General features: G+C 37.4%; 1 protein-coding gene across 4 annotated transcripts in view; it reads right to left on the bottom strand.

Annotated features, from left to right (window-relative positions):
- Positions 1–21,690, bottom strand: part of PDS5B (PDS5 cohesin associated factor B) — a 110,241-nt gene that overhangs the window by 15,617 nt on the left and 72,934 nt on the right. For all 4 annotated transcript variants that reach the window (XM_065829896.2, XM_065829925.2, XM_065829917.2 and 1 more), the window contains exons 23-29: positions 18,779–18,915; positions 12,782–12,905; positions 6,741–6,945; positions 2,255–2,369; positions 1,755–1,887; positions 839–958; positions 460–522 (exon numbers count right to left, since the gene is read on the bottom strand). In XM_065829896.2, the coding sequence (XP_065685968.1) occupies positions 460–522; positions 839–958; positions 1,755–1,887; positions 2,255–2,369; positions 6,741–6,945; positions 12,782–12,905; positions 18,779–18,915 (897 nt within the window). The remainder of the gene's footprint in view (positions 1–459; positions 523–838; positions 959–1,754; positions 1,888–2,254; positions 2,370–6,740; positions 6,946–12,781; positions 12,906–18,778; positions 18,916–21,690) is intronic.

Raw genomic sequence — 21,690 nt, 5'->3', positions numbered from 1 at the left:
TTAACTTATATGATTTTAAAAAATTTATATTAAGAATTTTCCATAGCTCTCACTTCATATACAAAAGTGTAGTCCTTCTACAGAAAAAAAGGTGAAGCACACTTTGCAAACTTGTCAAATATTACGGGGTTTTTTTTGGACTCTCTCTTTTAAAGACAACAGATTTGCCCAGTATTACCACCAACCCAGCACAAACAGGAGCAGTTTCCCCTTCTACCTGTCTCTTTCTGTCTACTTCTTTACTAACCTTTGGCATATAAACCCTTTGGGCAGAAACTATGTATTTCTTAAACTTGAAGTGTTTCATTAACTACATGTTAGTTTTCTTAAAAAACAAACACACCATCCTCCCCCCCCCGCAAATGAAAAAATGAACAAAAACCACAACAAAACCCCCAAAACCACACTCAAAGCCACAAGCACAACACCAAAAGCCCCAAACCCCCTCAGCATACACACCTTTCCAGGAGTGAAAAAAGACTTCATTTCCGGAGGAAGATAATTTTTGGTGTTACTGAAATTCTGGAAAGAAAGGAGGCAGGTGGCAGGAAATCAGAGCAATAATCAATGAACAAGATACGTATTTTCTTTACATCATTTTGGTGTTTGTAATTTTAAACCTGAACAGCAATCTCTCCTGGTGGGGTTGGGGGAGAGGGAGAAATCAGTGTGTGTACACATACATAAATATTTACGAAAACATCTACATACATTGTCAACTACATTATAATAGGGAGGAGTCTGAAGTTACAAGAACTATTGAAATAAACCCTTGAATTACAACTAAAAAAGACTGAAACAGACTTATCTCAAGAAAAAAACGAATGCCAAGGTATACCTTGTCAGGTTGAGTGAAATATCTGGCTGGAAGTACGGGGTCTTTAGGGGATTCCAAACTGTATGTTGTACTCTTCGACATGATGATATTCATTGCTACATCACAAACTGTGTATAGTTTCTGTAAATAATAAAATTTTAAAAAACCCAAACAAATAACACTTCAGAAGCTCATCACAAATCTTGACAAAAGACAGTATCTTTTTAGCACAGAACTACAAGAACTCACAGCTTAAAAGCAATCATCTTCAACATTTAACATCAGCCTGCATCTTACACCGTGTATCACATGGTACTAAAATATAGGAGTAAAATACAAAAGCATTGCAGTCCCAGCAGTTAAAGAGAGCTAGTTTTCATGATCTCTCCACACTTAAGAATAGTGTATGCCATGGTTTCCAAGACAAAGCTAAAATCCCTGTGGGAAAGGCAGAAAAGTGACAAATCTGTACATTATGTGATGCAAAAACATCAAAAACAAGTTCAGGGATTGATTTAATACATTCACTACACAGTACACACTGCAGACATCTAATGCATGTATTTTTCTTCCTATACTACGCTTACTCTTGCACTTTTAAAAGGAAATATTACAAAGCACTTTAGTGGATGATTTAAACACTGGAAATTGTAGCTTACATATAATTAAAGTTGGCATTTAATAATCTTACTGAGGCAGAAACAGAAGAACTGCAGATATTACAACTTCCTTGCAAATGTATAAGAGCTACTGAAGCACAGGAAAATAACTGTCATCTAAACTAGAACAAATATAATCATCAGAGCATACACAGTATCATCTCCCACATAAAATCCTATTGAAAAACATTTGAAAGCTGGTATGTAAACAAAAAGCAACTCAGTTCCAGAAGCAGGCCAGAATTAAATGTAATTTCCAATCAAAACGTATCACCTACTTCATTCATTTTTGCATCATCTGGTCCTTGAGCATCCTTAGTCTGTTTGATATTTTCTACCATTTTTCTGATAAATGCATGACTGTTGTTTTCATTTTTAGCCATCAATATTTCCAGTATGAACCACAGGCACCTAAAGGAGAAATGCAGTACTCCTCATGAATAAAAAAGTTATTCTTTAAAAAAAGCACATTTGAGAAAGTGTTTTACTCCAACTTTTACTAGTATTACGAATGTGAAACAGTCTAACTCTGGGAAACCAATTATTTAGAAAAAAAGAAATGAAGGTAGGATGAGCAGAAGGTGAAGGTTCCTCTGTAAGGTATCACAGAGTACTAAAAAAGTATATATACTATATCTCACAATATTTTTCAGAAATAACTGCCATTAGTACATGCACCGGACAGTGTATCAGGGTACCGCAATGAACTAAAATTTCACTTAGAATAAACTGAAGTTGCTTTAGCCCTAGGAAAAAACACTATTACAAGTAGCCTTACTCTTTTATGTCCTTGAGTTGTTCAATGTCCTGGACTTTCACATAATCTGGGTCATGAGCTAGAAGATGGATAGTATAAGGAACAACATACTCTGGTAGAAGTGACAACAGTTTCTCTGAAAAGCAGAAGAAAGATGTGTCAGAAGATGCCATATCAAGATATACACTTTTCTGCTACAGAGGAAAGAGCAAAGTTTGAAGTCAGTGTACATTAAGTATAGGCATACATCGGTTTATCACTTCTTTATGATGTTGTATCTCATGGTTGATGTGCAGATGTCTTGTGCATGCAAAAATTAAACTTTTAAGTATCTTTCACTCAGGGCTGCATATTTTCTAGCTACCTTGAGAATACAGCTACAGCCATCCCCCCCACTCCAAACCCTTTCCTCATTTCAAAGCCTGTACTCAAAGACTTTGAAAAACAGAATTGAGGATAGATCACAAAAATCCATGTTAACTGCAAGATGTGAGACCAGCCCAACTGCAGGATCAGCTACCATTCCTCCTTTGGACACTGCGGTGTACAGCCTTGCTGTCAACAGAACAGAAAAACTGCCCTTTGCACAAGTTTTTCAGTCAAATTGCCACAATGTTCTCCAAACCCACAGTCTACTTTTTCTGTTTAAAGAAGGAATAGGAGGTAACATGAAAGCTATAACAAAGTAATAGTGGACTGAGTTTGAAAGGCTCTGTGCCACCTGAACAGAGCAACACAACTCAACTATGACATCAAAGCATTCAAAACCTTTTCTAGCATCCTTTGAGACTTGTAAGTAGTCCTAAGCAAGGACTGCAGGAGAACATCTTTCCTACATCAAGATGGTTGGGCAAAGACAAAATGACAAGTCATACACCAAAAGTCAAAAAGCATTTTGCAGAAAAAGTCCACACTTTTTTCTTTAGCCTAATGACTGAGGAAGTAGAGGATGCACAACACACATAAGGTATTAAAGCTGTCCCTGTGCAACAGGCAGAGTCACAGGCAAGAAAGGCACGCAAGTATTCAATGTATATTGCTACAGTACAAACATCTGATCTTGAGTGCCTGTGGCAAATGCAAAATCATAATGTTAACATGCCTGTGGATGATCACCTGAATGGACATATGAAGGAAGGCGGCAAATTCCTCAATTGGCTTTTGAAAAAAAAAAAAATAATCTGAGCTAGGGAGTGGTCATGAAAGCCATGACCAAGTCTGGAAAATCTTCTTTCCATAAGCTTTTAACTATACCATATTCGGTTATGAATAAGAAGTCCAAACATCTGTAAATCATTATATATAATCATATTTGAAAACTCTTTTAAAATACATTAGAACATTGACATTTTTGTCACTAATGTATTAATATGAGATGTGCTTGACAAATATTGTGCACATCGAATAAAATAGCTCATTGCTGTAGGTTTCACAAGACTAACTAAATAATAGAATCAAACATTTTGGTTGGAAGAGACGCTTGAGATCATTGAATCCAACCGCTAACCTAACACTGTCACTAAATCATGTCCCTAAGAACCTCATCTACACAACTATCATGCGTAAGTCAAGCCTGACCCAACCTATCTCATTCTTAAAGGTCTCCATAAATAGGGATAATGCACAGCCTACATAAAATATTTGGATTCATTCATAATAGCAGGGGAAGCATTCAAAATTAATACAGGCTCACAGAAGGTAGTGCTGTCAAGTTCCAGGGATACGCTTCTAGACAGCCACTGCAGTTGATGCAGTTAATTATCAAGAGAAATCTCGCTACTATGTAGACTGCAAGCCATCATAAAATTTGAAAGAAGCAACAAAATCACCCCACTTCTATTTCAAGTTATATTTATGTAATTTAAATCCTGTGTATTTTGCAAAGCAGTTTTTAATGTGTTTCAATTGACATTCCACTTTTAACTTTAAAAACATTCAATGTTTCTTCAAGCACTGTCCTGCATTTTAGCCAGCAGCTGTTTGCATAACTGAATAAAAAAATAAAGACGTGGCAGGGAAGAAAAAGAACGTAATTATGATTTCAGAACACTAGCAAAATCTGCTTGTCTTAGACATGTCCCATGCCAACCAACCCGCTATTATTTGTATTAATTAGTAACTTCAATAGAACGCTCATCATGAGCTCATGAACTCAGTGTTTCATTAACTTCCTGCCTTGTACAATTTCTAATATAACTATAGTAATAATTCCAGCCGGGTCTGAAAAACAAAGTGAACCAGAACCAGACAACACAGGAAAAGGGCAAATATTGACACATACTATATTTGACCCCTGTCATGACAAAAATTAGTATTTATACATTCTTTCCACATCTCTAATAAAGGCACAACCCAAAGTATGGGGTGGGTTTACAGACATGAACTACCAGCACTTCAAACTAGAATGTGCCAAGAACCCTCACGAGGGGCCTTTATGAGCATTTAGAAAATGAACTGGTTAAAACAATTAACCTTTACTCTTGGATTTTTTCCACTTAATGACTTGCAAGTATAAGCCCAGCCTTAGAAAACAGAGATTCCTATGCAAGACACAAGACTCTACCCAGAAGAAACTCGTAACAGATACACAATAAAATAAGTCTGTTCTTGAGTGGCTTCCACTCTGAATAGCATTTAGGAAATTTAAGAGGCCTGAGAGTAATTCGTGCCAGCCTGTAAAAGGTCAGTGTAGAGGAAAAGAGCATTTTACTGTCTGGTACCCATCCTTAACAAGTTTTCCTTAGGCAAGGTATACAAAAATTTAGCATCTTTCAAACAAATGCTGAACTTGCTCAAAATATCCGAAAGATATCCTCCTCACTTGTACTAAGTTTTCAAGGAAAAAAAAATCACAAAATCACATGCTTATAGATTCAGAAAAAATAGCTGAATTAATCAAGGGTGCAGATTCTCAGCTCCAGTTTTTTGTGGGAGCTTTTTGAAGGAGGTACTATCGCTGTTACCCTGAGTTACTGCATGGTCAGCTGGCAGAATGACAGAGGGTGACACATAACACATGTAAATCCTATGATTTTACCAGGATAGAGCTTCAGCTGTACTACTGCAATAATGATTTTATAAGATGTAAATAGTTCAAGATATTTTATTTGTTAAAAGCTCAGACTGGTAAATCTGAATGTCACAAAGTTAAAAAATGCAATCCTCAAAAAATCCTGTGATCTACATTTAATCCAGACTCCTCACAGATTACAGCACATATCAAATCAATGGCAACGTTCAAGGTTAAGTCTTTCAGCAAGGAAAACAAAACAACCAAAACACACCAAGTCCTTCCCCCCCCATCAGGCACCCTTTGAGGTCCTACTGGATAAAACATAACACACACATCTACACGCCTCTTCATTTCTGCAGGAACTTTGCAGCATCTATCTTCATAAAGTTATGAAATCAGCCGTTACTTTTAATCATATAAGAATTGTCGTATTTTTCTCCTACCTAACTAAAAAGTTTTCAGCTTTCAAAAGGAATACTCTAAGAATGACTTAAAGGCATTTATTCAATGGATTTTTCTATTTTACATGTTATTGAGGAGGAAGAAAAGCACTCCTCTTTTTTTCTTTTAAGTCTAATTAACAATATGCAAAAGGATTTATCTGCAGACTTATTCTCTGATCAAAGGGTAAGGGGACTAACACACACACAGGTTGACGTGGCTAATATAAAGTCTATGATTCATAAATGCAGAAGGAAATGAGTTATCTGACAGAATCTGTGAGATCAGATTCATAAAACAGATCTGGTGTATCCTAAGACGAGATGAAAAAATCCCCTTAATTTCACAAAGGCCAAACCACCAGTAATCTTTCAAAGAAATAAAACTTTCAAAACTTATTAAAAATGCACATAGCTCTTCATAAAGGTCTACTTCTTCATCTGACCATATGCTACTGTTGTCATACTGTATGCGTGTAGCTTTGAGTAAGTCAAAAGGGAAAACAACTGATTTTATACCTGAAAAATAGCTAAAATTAGTCCATAATAACTTACAAAGCATTCCCACAATCAGACTGCTGTCACTGAAGAAAGAATTGCACAAACTCATCCTGAAGTGCCTACAAATATGCCAGCATAAGACAAGAAGCTACTCAATATAGCAGCACAGAGACAGTCAATTTAGTACAGCATTTATGTCATTAAGGTTGCATATTATTAATTACTTAAGTAAAATTAATCACTGGCACTTCACTCAGAACATAATTAACCATTAAGTTCAAACAGTACACGTAACTGCCTTGAAAAACTACTTCACTTCCAATATACCTAGGCATAAACATTTGCACAGCTTTTAACATAACTGAAAAGATCTCAGAAGTGCCTGTTAAAACCAAAAGAAAAGCTGGACTCTATTTTCAGTTTTTATTAGATACCTCTAAGTGAAATTTACAGCCATTCCATGTATAAAAACAGAAAACCATCAATATTTTCACAACCTGCTCACATTTACATTTGAACTATAGCACTTTTACCAAAAAGGGACTTTTCTTACCACTAACTGCTGCATGTTGCTTCAGATATTCCCTTCTGACATTTATGTTCTTCACAAGGCACTGCCTAGCATGAGCTCTTCTCTCTTTCACTGGATCTTTTGCACACAGTGCACAAATAGCCATATACTCTAGTGGTAGTCGTAGTCTAGAAAGGCCTTTGTGAAGTTTCTGAGCAAATATTTGTCTCACTTGGTAACATTCATCCTATTAAAAAAACAAAAGGCAAAAAACCAAAAAAAGTAACAGTAAACGTTTTCTAAAAGAAACACAGACTGTGAAATAAAACATGGAAGCCAGGCTAAATATGCCAAAATCCATTTCAGACTTTGCAGCCACAGAAAAATAGGAATTTTAAGAATGTTTTTTAATGTCCATTCAGAGCAATTAATTGAATTTATCAGTTGAAGGTTCCTTAAAGATCGGAAAAAGAGTTAAGGTTCAGAAACTGTACAGAAGATATCACACTCAGGACTCAAGGTGTAATTCAGCATAGTTTTGAGGCACAGAATTAAAGAAATTGTTTACAACAGGACCACTTGCTTTGTGGCATCAAAGTCGATGATCTGCACTGAAACAGTGTTTAGCCGCTAGTAACGACTGTGCTGATTTTACTACTGTGATTTCACATATTTTCATCAAACCATTAATATTAGAAACTGAAAATATTCAACAGAATGACCAGATACGGTCAAACACTTAAAAGAGTACCAACCATTTCCATTATACTGTGGAAAATTACGAGCTATGACTGAGCACAGAAGAGAATAACCCATGTCTAGTAGCTGCTAAAAACACAAACTAAAATAATATGAACGTGGTAAATGTACTTCTACAATTTATTAAGCAACATCTTTCCAGAACATACATGAACTTTAAAATTTTCTGTATGAAAATAATAACCTACATATTTTAAGACACCATTCAATATATCACAAATGATTTAGTAACACAGGCCAAGGACGGTTAGCAGAAGCAGGTGTGGAAAACAGGTACAAGAAAACATACAGAAAAGCATATGGTAAATGAGGCCACTAAAACAGCCTGGCGTATTTAACCTGCCAAAAAAAGGTCCAGAGGAAGGATTTGTTATCTCTAAATATGAAAAAAAAAAAAAAAAAGCATTAACAGGAATAACAGTTATTTTAGTCAAATGACAGTTAGGAAACAAGACAGAACGTAGATGGTTTCCAGACAACAGGCAGTGCAGAGACAACACCTCGTCAGTGGTAACACTGACTGTGCTCAGTTCACACAGGGCATCAAAAGAGATCACGCACTAGATAAAACAAGCCTCCCTCTTCCCCCACCCAAAAATTAAACCCAGAAAAAATTAATCAATCCTTCCTCTACGGACTGAAACCCTGAAATGCCTGCTGGAGACAGAGTTAAATAACCAGAGACTCAAACCCAAACTGTGAGGCCTACTCAAGATCTGTTGCCTCTCTAAGGCAGAGGCCTCTCCCTGCTCAGTAACATCACTCGAGTCTAAAACCTTTTCAAAGCCTTGAAGAGCCCTGTGCCTAGTTGGTGTTTTGAAAAGGAAATATGTCCTCTTGGACTCAAAGGAAGGTATAATTCATTGTTACTGATGGTGTCGTGTAACACAAACTTGAATGATTTTTATTTATCTTTTAATATTGAGAGTAACCATAAATTCAGTTCACTTACACTAATTCTCTGAGAAGAGGGAGGACTAAACCAAGTTCTACAATTTTTTTATAACATACAATTAAACCCCATACATTAGCCCAGTTTTACAGATCTGCCTCTCTGAATTTAATCCCAGTTCATCAGACATCCACAATTTATAAGTATTTTGAAAACTTTATTTGCAAACCAGCATGTATCCCTTTAGACCAAATCTGATTCTTGAAAATGGACAAAGACTTGCTTAAACAACTGAAGCATCCTCATAGTTGAGAAAGGAGACTGAAAAAGTTTTTAAACAAATGAAACTTAAACAACCTAGAAGATCATTTTGAACACAATTAAAATTGCATTTTCAACAGCAAAGCTTATTAGATCGTAAATCTGATCTTAAAGCCTGTTAAGCATTGAAGTACTTAACACTACACTCAACTGTTTTCTATTCTATTGCAATATGAAATTCTGCTGACTTCAAAACTTTTTCTGCAGATCAAAGAACTTAACTGCTGGTGAGCTTACAGGTTTGGCCAAACATATACATAACTTATTTTAAAATGACTATAAGTACATGCATTTAATCATCATAAAGTCTATGTTTGCCAGTGTGACCTTAATAGGGCAATTAGCAACACTTAATTATGTATTTTGCACTCTAGTCATTCCACATTATAAAAGAGAAGTCTCAGAAAAAAAAACAGCCAGCACAGAACCACAGCAGAACCTGTGCAACCATTATAGACCTTAAAAATTAAAAACTTTTCCTTTTGTTTAATCTGCTTCCTGATCTGTCTACTTAAAAAAAATTGCCATAAATTGAATTACATAATACTGGTGTTGGCCTTGATGTCACTTGAATGTCCTGATTCATGGCTAGACTTGGTAAGCATTAAAAAGAAATAAACTTTTAGAATAACAAGTGTCTACCATCAAGAAATGGATTCTAATACTAAACGTTCTAAGCATAAGCATACATGCATGCATATATATACATAGGCAAATATCTCAAAAACAAGTATACAGATGGTTTCCATAGGAGAGTACCACTTAGAAGTGCAAAAGTCACTGAAACTATTACCGTTACTCTGCATCTGAGGTTCTGAATCCAAAAGCCTGGCAGAAAGAATGGAAACTGCAGAAAACCTCGAGATCTAAAAGTTATTCATAAGTATTCAAAAACCTGTCCTGACAGAGCTTACAATCTAAGTAAACAAGTAAGAAGCTCACAAAAGGGAGTTTTAAAAAAAAAAAAAAAAAAAAAAAAAAAATCAATAAGTGAGGAGAAAAAGTGACAAAAATGGTGCTACAGCAGAACAAGTTCTCCTGGAAGCTATGTTAAGGCATATGGATGACAGGGATGTGATTACTGACAACAAACATGGCTTCACAAAGGACAAAATGTGCCTGACTAATTAGTGGCCTTTTACAATGGAGTGATTGTGTTGGTGGATAAGGGATAAGCAACTGACGGCATTTCCCTGGAGTTCTGCAAGGCCTTTGACACAGTCCCACACAACATTCTTGTCTCTAAATTGGATATGTCTTTCATAAATAGAATATTCAATGGATAAGGAATTGGCTGGATAGCCACATTCAAAGAACTGCAGTCAACAGCTCGGTGTCCAAATGGAGATCAGTAACAAGTGGTATCCCTCAGGGGTCTGTACTGGGATCAGTACTGTTCAATATCTTTAGTAAAGACACAGGTAGCAGTACTGAGGGCACGCTCACCAAGTTTGTGGATGACACCGAGTAGTACAGTTGATATACCAGAGGGAAGTGATGCCATCCAGAGGGACCTTGACAGGCTGGAGGAGCGGGCCCACGTGAAACTCACAAGGTTCAACAAGCCCAAGTGCAAGGTTCTGCACAGGGGTCAGGGCAACCCCTGGTATCAATACAAGCTGAGGGATGAAGGGATTGAGAGCAGCCCTGGAGAGAAGGACTTGGGAATACTGGGGATTAAAAAAACTGGCCATGAGCTAGCAATGTGTGCTTGCAGCCCAGAAAGTGATCCAGATCTTGGGCTCCAAATAAAGAAGCATGGCCAGCAGGCTGAGCAAGGTGATCTCTTCCCCCTCTAATCTGCTCATGAGACCCCCAGCTGGAGTACAGAATCCAGCTCTGGGGTCTCCATTACAAGACAGACATGAACCTCTCTTGTCTCTAGAGGTCTGGAGGAGGGCCATGAAAATGGTCAAAGGGCTGGAACACCGCTCCTATGAGCAAAGCCTGAGAGCTGCGGTTGTTCAGCCTAGAGGAGAAGACTCCAGGAACATCTTATTGCAGCCTTTCAGTATACAAAGGGGGCTTGTAAGAAAGACAGAAAGACTATATTGACAGGATAAGGGGTAATGTTTTTAAACTGAAAGAGCTTAGGTTTAGAATAGACAAAGGAAGACATTTTTTACAATAAGGGTGGGAGGGCACTGGAACAGGTTGCCCAGAAAAGTTGTGGATGCCCCATTACTAGAGGTGTTCAAGGTCAGGTTGGATGAGGCTTTGAATAACCTGGTCTAGTAGAAGATGTCCCTGCCTATGGTGGTGTTGTTTGGAATGAGATGATCTTTAGAGATCCCTTTTGACACAAACTACTCTATAGTAAGATGTTATACTAACTTGTTCATAAATGTTGATGACATTAATATGTTTTTCTAATTTATTTCTTATCTCTCAAAATTCCCTTTCAAAAAGTGAGGAGATGTAAGCATTAAGACCCAAAGATGGCAAAAATAGGTGACAACACATCTGTTATCTATATCCACAGACAGTTAAGACTGATACAGCTGCAAAACAAGAAGCAAAAATAAAGTGAGTGATAGTGATGAAACAGGGGGCAATGAGCTTGCACCCAACATACTGAAAAGGCCATTAAAACATTGAATGCAAATTCTGAATAAAGAACTGCAAGGTGAACATTTAGCAATAAAAAAAAAAAAGCCACAGGAGCACAATGACCAAAGAAATTAACAGATTTTGATCACTGGTATCAGAAAAAAAACCCAGAAACTACAAAGAATATACTGGCAAGGTTCGTCTGGCATGACATTATCTGGATTCAAGTATCCTTTCTGGAACAGAGACAGACCTTATTTGTCATTACAGCAAGTGGCTATCTTCCTCTCTACAAATTTTGTTCTGAATTGTAAAAATCTTTAGAACTCATTTTGACAGGAGACTAACGTTTCCATCACATCTTGGAATAGGAAAACTGGAAAGTATCAGTCCTCACTTTGGGTGTATAGATCTTTGGCTTTTACCACCGGATTTCTGCTGCATTTTTGTTAGATTTCACCCACTTAAGTAATTTTAAGTTTTGTTTTGCTTCTCTTGTTCTTCACAGAATCTCAAAACTGAGTAAAGGCTCCTTGCCATAGAAATACAGAAGCTTAAAATCCTCATAAACATTGTTAAAACAATATAGAAGACTAATCCAGGTTGTCTTACTCTGGTATATGAATGATTTTTCTAGCCTAACTGCCAGCAACTCCAAACAACTTAAGAACTTAGAATGATATTGTTTATTTTCAAATTAAGTATCAAACCAGGAGGTATACTTTGTATTTTCTAATATTTAATGCCATTTTCAAATCATCTGACATTTAAAATGGGTTGCAGCTTCTAAAGCTTTAGCCAGTGACAGGAATTAAGGTCTAGAATGGAATATCATTATTACTGAAGTTATCTTCTGGAAGGGATTCCTTCCAGAAGATTTCTTCAGTTTTGTAAAGTCAGGAGAATACCAGTAGTTACACAACTAACACCAACATTAGTCGTCCTACTCTTGGGGTGGGAATCAATTTCTGTAGAATTTGCAAAGTCTGCAAGACAGAAACACAGATGATGTCTATATATAGTCTACTTACAATTTTCAGTTATTTCCCTTCTGCCACTGTGGGCTCACATGCAGAAAGTGAGGATGAAAATTCCACCGTGTACTAAGAATTCTCTCCCTATTTATTCTAATATTTAAAGGATTTCAAATTTCTTTGCAGACCTCTGCATTCCAAATATATTCCATCCAAGTATCAAGAAGTCACAGTCACTGCTGTCATCATAGTCCAACATACTTCATAGCATCTAATTTCAACTTTTAATAATGTCATAATGCAGCTGGGATATTACTTTAAATCAATACTGAATTATTCAGTTTATCAATATTCTAGTATTTCACTACTTTAAGTTAGCATTCCCCCACTGGGAAGCCTAGTACTATAGATCTAATTCTCAACCCAAATCAGTTTTCAAGATTGTGTAGTAGGAAAATAAGCTCATGCCAAGGCTGAATGTTTTGCATAACAGCAGATTAGCAGAAATATACACAACATACAGAACAAACAAACATATTCATACATTTGCTGGTAACCAACCCATAAGTCCCACCTAATTTCCTTACATTTATGGCTAGTGCACACAGCTGGTACTGTTCTAAGGTGATGATTTCATGGTAACAAGGTTCTTGTGCCAACTTCACAATAGCATTCCCTGCAGCCAGCCTCAATCGAGACATATCAGGTTTACTGAAAAAACAAGCACATGGAATACAAAGGTTAATTAGTAAATATTACATAATTATTTGACTTAAACAAATCCCAAAGACTTTGCATTGTTGAAAAACAAGCACTTTAAAAAGAAGGAAAAGTTTACATGGATTTCACTGCCCCAGCTCCCCCAAATCAACAGCTGAAAAACTTCAAATCAAAAGTAGTTTCCATGTCACCAAGTTTGGTCATTATACAAAACTGGGAGAAGCGGGTGACACACCAGAAGACTGTGCTGCCATTCAGCAAGATCTGGACAGGCTGAAGAGCTGGGTGGAGAGGAACCTAATGAAGTTCAACAAAGGCAAGTGTAGCATCCTGCACCTGGGGATAAATAATCCCATGCACCAGTACAGGCTGGGGGTTGACTTGCTGGAAAGCAGGTCTGCAGAGAAGAACCTGGGAGTCCTGGGGGACAAGAAGTTAATCATGAACCAGCAATGTGTCCTTGTGGCTAAGAAGGTAAATGGTACCTGGGGTGGATGAGGAACAGTATGGGCAGTAGGTCGATGATGTCATCCCCCTCTACTTTGCCCCTCTACAGGCCACATCTGGATTACTGTGTCTAGTTCTGAGCTCCCCAGTTCAAGAAAGACAAGGAATTACTGGAGGGAGTCCAGCAGCAGGCTACAAAGATGATCAGGGGCCTAGAGCATCTTTCTTATGAGGAAAGGCTGAGAGAGCTGGGTCTGTTCAGCCTGGAGAAAGCTGAGAGGGGATCTCATCAATGCTTACACATATCCCAAGGGTGGATGTCAAGAGGATGGGACCAGACTCCTTTCAGTGGTGCCCAATGACAGGATGAGGGACAACGGGCACGGACTGAAACACAGGACGTTCCATCTGAATATGAGGAGAAACTTCTTCACTGTGAGGGTGCCAGAGCACTGGAACAGGCTGCCCAGAGGGCTTGTGGAATCTCCTGCTCTGAAGATATTCAAGACCTGTCTGCATGTGATCCTGTGCAACCTGCTCTACGTGAACCTGCGTTAGCAGGTGGGCTGGACTAGATGATCTCCAGAGGTTCCTTCCAATTCCAACCATGCCATCATTCTGTGATTCACCGTTCTTAGAAAAATTATTTCAGTAGACTATGTTACTTTTGTCTTTCTTCAGATCAAACACAAAAGAATTAAGAAGCTTTGTACATCTCTCACAACACTAATGAATTCTATTCAGAGTAGTTAGTACAGCTTTTTCCTTTGATAACTTGAACCAGGAATCAAGGTGTATTCTTATTTAGATATAACTATTCCTTTAAGCACGACAAATATTGTTCAACTTCTTAATATTTTGCCCATTATCCTTAGGAAGAGCAAACACTGTAGTCTTAAATTCATTATCATGAAAACGGTATAAAGTATTTACAGAATGAGATAAAAAGCATTATTAAACATAGAGTGCATGCTAGAAATACCTACTAAAGAGGTTAAGCCTTAAAATTTATCTAATCAGGCTTCATAAACACCTGAGCATTTTATAGAAACCACAACATTTCAAAAAACCACCAAATGACATGACAAAAGCTGCACTAACTTTCAAACAAGGCATGAAGATTAACACGGCAACATCTAGTTCTTAAATGCTAAATTTCACTTTAAATTACACCTACTGTGATAAGTGAACCCAAGAAAGACTGAAATTTTGCACTTCAGTGACAACTGAGCAATAATGACTTAGAAGTACAGAGCAATTGAGGCAAAGGAAAGGATTAAATTAAGAACTTTCAATCTTTCTCAGCTTTCGTAGTGATAACATTTAATTCTGAAAATTGAATCAAAGATATTTCATATAAAAGTTGGCCAAATTTTTACGGAGTATATGTACCACAGAAATACGCACAAGCATGTGTGCGCACTGTGGGAAGGAAGGAGAGTACAGTGTCAGTTGTGAATATCATTCTTACAGCTGAAGATGAAAATCAGATCTGTCTTATTCCCCAGAAGGATTATCTTAGAAGAAACCTTTGAGGATTTATTTTTAATCAAATCATTATAGCCAAAAGTTTTCTAACTGCATTATCCCAAATCACACAATTATTAGGGCCGAAATACAAGCTTCTGTATGATATAACTGCAGTTTTTGATTACTTCTAATGATTTTGAAAGTTAGTACCAAGGATGCCCTTGTCCTATCAGAAATTCTCTAAGAGACACAAGAGGGACCCAGACATTTTTTTCTGGAGTGCTATTCCTATTGCTGAAGCACCGATGTTTGAAATGAGAACAAAAGTGCAACTACATGGATAGATGTCATTGAATGCAAAACAGTCTTAATTAAGATGGTGGGCTGCACAAAGATAATCCACATACATGCATCTTGAAAACATATCTGGTGCATAATCATCATCTCTTACTTTACAAACTAGCAGTTAACATTTTTTTCTTCTACTCCAGAGGATAAATGCCAGTATTCTATTTTCTAAGCATCTTCCATGTTCCACGGAATAAAGTGTCTTTCGAATACAACCTCGGAAAATGTCACGTATCAGATGGTGTAGCAAATTATTTACAGCACAGAACTATGAAGTTCTAAACTCCAAAGTTTTAAGTAACTTATCTCTTGGTAAGTTTCAGCTTAAGGAAAATACAGATAGCATTTCAAAAACATCTCAATTCAGGCTCATATCCAGCATCAATACTTTCAGCAAGAGCTAGTGTCCTCTGATACTGACATACTCTTACGCTTAATACAGATTAACATTAAAATCCTACTAGAAAGACATGCAGCATTCAACTTCGCTGTTTTAGCTAACCATAAATAGAAAATTTGTATGATCTTGAATTTAATATTTTAGGACTGTTTATGACTTTGTAAAATGAACAATAGAGACCTGGAAAGAATGGCTGAGATATTGTTCATTCACAAAATTCAACATTAAAAAATCCAACACCAGTGAGTTTAACCTACATACGCTAAAATTTCAAAGCAATCGGTTGTCTTAAAAGTAACTCAACTAAGTCATCAATTCTACTACTTCAAAGTGAGAAGGATGAAGAAAAATAGGGATTTGTTTATTTGTTTTCCATTGGGGACCTTGCCTTCTCCTGATGCTCTAGGCTGAACGATGCTTTGAAATTTAAAAACTAATACCATTCTCTTGGACTGTCACTGAAAAGTACAGTTGTATAGATTTAACGAGGCATGGGAACAGTCATTTTTACAGCTGAGGAGGACAATAACATCAAGTTGTTTAAAACATAAGTAACAGCCTACATGAGGTCAAATGCCTCCGGCACCTTGCCACTTTCAGTTAATCAAATAATCTTCAGCAAATTATACATTGTTTAAAAGACAAATGCAAACAATGAACATAAAAATTTTTGTAGAATGACACCAGATCAAGTACAGTTTAAAAGATTACATTTTGTACTGAACAGACAATTTTTATTCAGAAGAAACAGTGACAGGTTTGCACAGTAGGGACACAGTACGCACTACCGGAAAGAAGGTATCTTCATTGCGTTCCCAAAGGGTGAAGAATAAAGGTCAGGAAGTGTCAGTGAGACACCAGCAAGCTCCATGCAGAACTAATGTGCCTGAAGCATCATCTCCTCTGCTTCAGGTTTTGAGAGGACTTGTTAGCGTGGGTGGTATAGCTCACACAGAGACATGGACACCTGCCCTCCTTGCAGCTTAGAGCTTTCCCAAAACGCAATATGTGGAATCACAGAGTAGTTACAGTCAGAAGGGACCTCTTGTGGTCATCTAGCCCAACCCCTCCACTCCAGCAGAGTTACCTAGAGCAGGCCACACATGACAGTGTCCAGATGGCTTGTTAATATCTCCAAGGATGGAAATTCCACCACCTCTCTAGACAACCTGTCCCAGTGCTCAAGTCACCCTCACAGTGAAAAAGTATTTCCTTGTGTTCAGACAGGATTTCTGTACTTCAGTTTGTGCCTGGTACCTCTGGTCCTGTCACCGGACGCCACTAAGAAGAGCCTGACTCCATCTTCTTTAAACCTTCGGTTCAGTTATTTATACACACTGATGAGATCCACACTAATCCTCTTCTTCCCTAGCTTGAAGACTCACAGTTCTCTCAGCCTTTTCTCACCCACCAGATGCTTCAATCCCTTAGACATCTTCACGCCCTACAGTGGGCTCATTCCAGTAGCTCCACATCTCTCTTGTACTGGGGGCCCCAGGTGTTCCATTACCTTCTCAAGGACTGAGGTGAAGCCAACTGGCTTGTAGGTAGTTCTCTGGGTCCTTCTTCCTATCCTTTCTGAAGACAGGAGAGGCATTTGCTTTCCTACAGTCTTCAGGTATCTCTACCAATCACCACAACCATTCAAGGAAGATCAAGAGTGGCCTCACAATGACATCTGCCAGCTCCCTCAACACTCAAGGGTGCATCGCATCAAGGATCACGAACATATGCATGCCTAGTTTGTTTAAGTATTCTCTAACCTGATCTTAAGTCCCACATGAGGGCCAAGGCCTGCAAACATGAAGTTGTTTTTAGCTGTTTACAGAAGGGCCCATCCACTTCCTCCTCCTGGTCAGAGGGCCTACAGCAGAAAACCACTACCGTATCACCCACACCAGTCTGGTCTTTAACCCTAACCCATAGGCTCTCAGCTGGCTCACCATCCATCTCCAGGAAGACGTCCAAGCTCTGGAATTGAAGGGTTGCCTTTAACACAGAGCAACCTCACATGTCATCATTGCTTTCTCCATCCCATAAAGTATCCCCAGCCCCCCACTAACTCTAATAATGGAGAACTGACCACATCATTATATACAGTTTCTATTATTATTATTTATATTTTTGAGCACAAAAGGAGTGGGAAAATTAAATTTCTAAAACGTACATAATAAGGAATCAACACTCCGAGCATGAAAACACACAGGACCTACAGAACTGATGTATTCAGAAACTACTGGGTAAGCCAACAATATGTTGTGAGTAGTTATTCTGAAAAGCTAAATTACTGCTACTTAACTCCACAGTAACTTCCACAAATGTTCATGTTACAGTATTTAAAACTATGAACCTATTATTTGCAAAGAAGTTTAAGAAAGACTACACAGTTTCTACAAAGACAAAATACTAGACGATTCTCAGGTTTGCAATTTCGCACACACAACATAGGTTCTATCTGCATAATCACTGTATAATATTAAACTCTAAAATTAAAACCTTGTTACTCATACTGGCACAATTCACCCATGCCCTTAATGGCTTTTGTAGACATACATTTTCAGTGTTTGGCAAGCAATAATGACTGACAACTCATCAGTTCTACCACAGAGGATTAAGAAGATACCCAGAAAAACAACTTGTCTAATGATCATCTAAAAGGCAAATTATTTATTGAGACTTAATCATCTTTACACCTTTCCCTCTTCCTTTCACTTTTAGAGGCCTTAAGTGATTAAAGTCTGCCTTCAGGCAGAAGTGCCTTAGGTACTAGCTATTCTCACCTGTTTCACTGCAACATGCTATTATTTTTTATTAGAAAGTCTGCCTATCAGCCTTTGGCATACGTAACACTTGGTACATCAGGAAAAGCAAGCTGTATAAAAAAATTTAAACCAACTTTAAATGGGAAAAAAAGTAAGTTACACAGTTTATTCTTGCAATATGAGTAATACAATCTCTTTGAAGAAAGAGATAGAACAAAGATGATAAAAACATTAAAATACAGCTATATTCACAGTGTAAAAAAACCTGATACTCAGGAAACTTATGTAAGAATGCAGCCAAGCTTACCATCAGTTCTTAAAAAATAAGATGTACCAAGTGTTCAGTAGTCTAACAGAATAGTTTAAAGTATTACTTTGACTAAAACTCTCCCCACCACATCATCACGGACATCAAAATGTTATAATTTGTTACATACCTAATTTTCCCCTGTTCTGTTAAATCTCCATCACTGTGTAAAATTGTTGTTAGCAACCTCAGAGTAGAAGTTCCTGACTTGCTGTGGTTGTTCTTCATTCCTAACAACCATCGAACCATCATCTTGATGGCTTGAATCTGAAAAAAAAAATTTGGTATACAGGAGTCAAATCACACCATGAGTCTCATTTTTAAAATAACCTTTATTTTAATCACACTGCATCTCCCCAAGTGACCTTTGTTGTCATGAGCACAAGCCTGTCAAAGGTTGCAAACCATCATTTAAGTACCGAAAGATAACTAGATATATTCTCACTTGACAGCAACTTTTCATTTAAAGCTCAAACATTTATTATAGTAAATAAAAATCATATAATATTTAGTTAAAGCTCAAACTCTTTCTTCTACTAAGCAATCATACGTTTTGTCCTGTGCAAACATTATTTTAATTGAGCTTATATCCACTAAACACTGTGAAATAGGTAGAAGTACTTATTAAGAAAATGTTACTGGATCAAAAGCCAGAACACATTTTCATTTTCCTATATTCCTATAATTCCTGTGCTTGAACAATCCCTCTATATTCTTTATTTATATATGAAATATTTTAGTTTAAAGACATGTAAAGGAAAAAACAGTTCATAGACATTTTGAATGTTAGAAGTATTCACCTGTATTAAGACAACGGGAAAAGAATATTTCTTTCATGGGTATTTAATGAAAAGCCTCAAAGCCTGTTACTTAGGATAATTTGTCTTTTGCCAACGGAAATATTAAGTGCTTTGAGGCAACCTTCTAAAAGTATACAGAATCCACCGGCTATCATGAAACAGTGAATAATTTCACACATTTCTTTAGTGAAAATAATGGATGAATTTCAAGATCAAGGTTGTTTGTATTAGTCCCTTTGTCCTTTCATTTTCATTCTATAGGAGAGCAGAGCAACAAAGAAAGCAGAAAGAGGAGTATCTTCTTACAGCAAAATGAAAATGGCCATCTGAATCACTTAGACATCCTTGGGGGAAAAAAAAAAGACACCACCAAAAACCAGTCACACAGTAACTTCAAATTTTATATAAACATAACTATATGCTTAATTACATTTGGTGATATTGTGTATCTATTCCACATAACAGACTGATCACAGTAGTCTCTTCAGATCTAAATTCTAGGACTGTCTTCTATATATGACTTCATCTTTTAGCACTGTAGCCAATTTAGTCCATCTACAGAATTCTAGTTCTATCGGGTAACACCAGCAAGAGGTAGGATGTCTGTCCCTCAAGACCTCAAAACGTAAATAGAGTTTGTGGAACAGAAATGAAATGGTCTTGCCCCAGATTTCCAAGGGTCTTCCACTGAAACAGCTCTAAGTATCCACCAGAAGATTGTAAGAGCAATAAATACAATATGATGATGATTATGATAATGATTCAAGGCCCCACTTTGAATCCTGTGTTCAGTTTTGGACCCCTCATCATAAGGACACCGAGGTACTAGAGAGTGTGCAGAGGAGGGCACTGAGGCTGGTGAGGGGCCTGGAGCACAGGTCTGATGAGGAGCAGCTGAGGGACCTGGGGCTCTTTAGCCTGGAGAAAAGGAGGCTGACAGGAGACCTTATCGCTGTCTACAGCTACCTGAAAGGAGGTTGTAGCATGGAGGGTGTTGGTCTCTTCTCCCAAGTAGCAGGATGAGAGGAAACGGCCTCAAGTTGCGCCAGGGAGGTTTAGATTGAATATTAGGAAAAAATTCTACACGGAAAGGGTTGTCAGACATTGGAACAGGTTGCCCAGGGAAGCGGTGGAATCACCATCCCATGGGCACCCATCTCATGCAGTGATCCTAGAAACACTGTCTTTCAACCGCATCAACATTATGACAACAGGTGGTTCAGGATTCTATTACTTGAGTTTTCAGAGCCACTAATGCTGCAGATTTATGCAATAGTGAAAAATAAAATAACGCCCACTTAACGCACAGTTATAAAAAGAGGGTGAGGAACCTTCTATTGCAGTGTACATAGAAGGAAACAAGAAATATCACTGCTGCTGCATAAGTCTCAGTCCACTGCATGGTGCATACAAGTATTCAGTACTGGCCACTGTCAAGAGAGATTACAGCTTCACAGCAGACACTCAAGTGCCAGGTGTAAGAATTCAAGTCTAACACAATAATTAATCCAAGTCATATTTAATACTGCACTGAAACATTTCTCTAGAGGTACAATTTCATTTCAGATTTAACATCTAAAAATAAGGTGAGCCTGTATCAGTCTACATCTGTTAGGCTGGACAATACTTCAATTTTTCTTCATTAGTCCCTCCCCCTTTCATACTTAAACTTCCTAGTTTTAAGATCCCCATTAGATATATTATACAGTTATGTTACAAAGGGAGCCTTTTATAAAGGGCTTTTAAAACCAGAGTAAGGAAAAATAGGCTGTCAGCAAGATTTGTTTATAAACCAATGATGTGGCCTGAAGCATTCATTAAATACAGGCTTCTCAGTAGTAATAAATGCTAATTAAATTCGCAGATCAATTTTCACAATAATATGTTTTCACTTGCCAATAAATGCTTCTTACAGCTTTCAGGCTTGACTTCAACTCTCAGTTGCGTCAAGATTTTCTATAAGCCAATTCCCTTCCAAATAGCCAGTTGTATGAAAAGTTATGAACACAAAAGTGCATTTTAGAGAGATATTATAGCTTCGTAAATAATAAAAAAAAAGACAGACAACTAGTATTTACTGCTTCAAGTTACATGTATAATCATTGCAGTCGAAGCATGTCGATTTTAAACTAGCAGTTCATGAAATTAAAACAGACATGCATTTTTTTAACAGTTTTTGGAGTGTACTATGTAACTATGGAATTGCACAAATATGAAAAATAAGCTTGCTATACTCAAATGA

Source organism: Patagioenas fasciata, chromosome 1, assembly GCF_037038585.1.
Source record: "Patagioenas fasciata isolate bPatFas1 chromosome 1, bPatFas1.hap1, whole genome shotgun sequence".
Classification (NCBI taxonomy): Eukaryota; Metazoa; Chordata; class Aves; order Columbiformes; family Columbidae; genus Patagioenas; species Patagioenas fasciata.
This window is presented reverse-complemented; position numbering and strand designations above follow the sequence as displayed.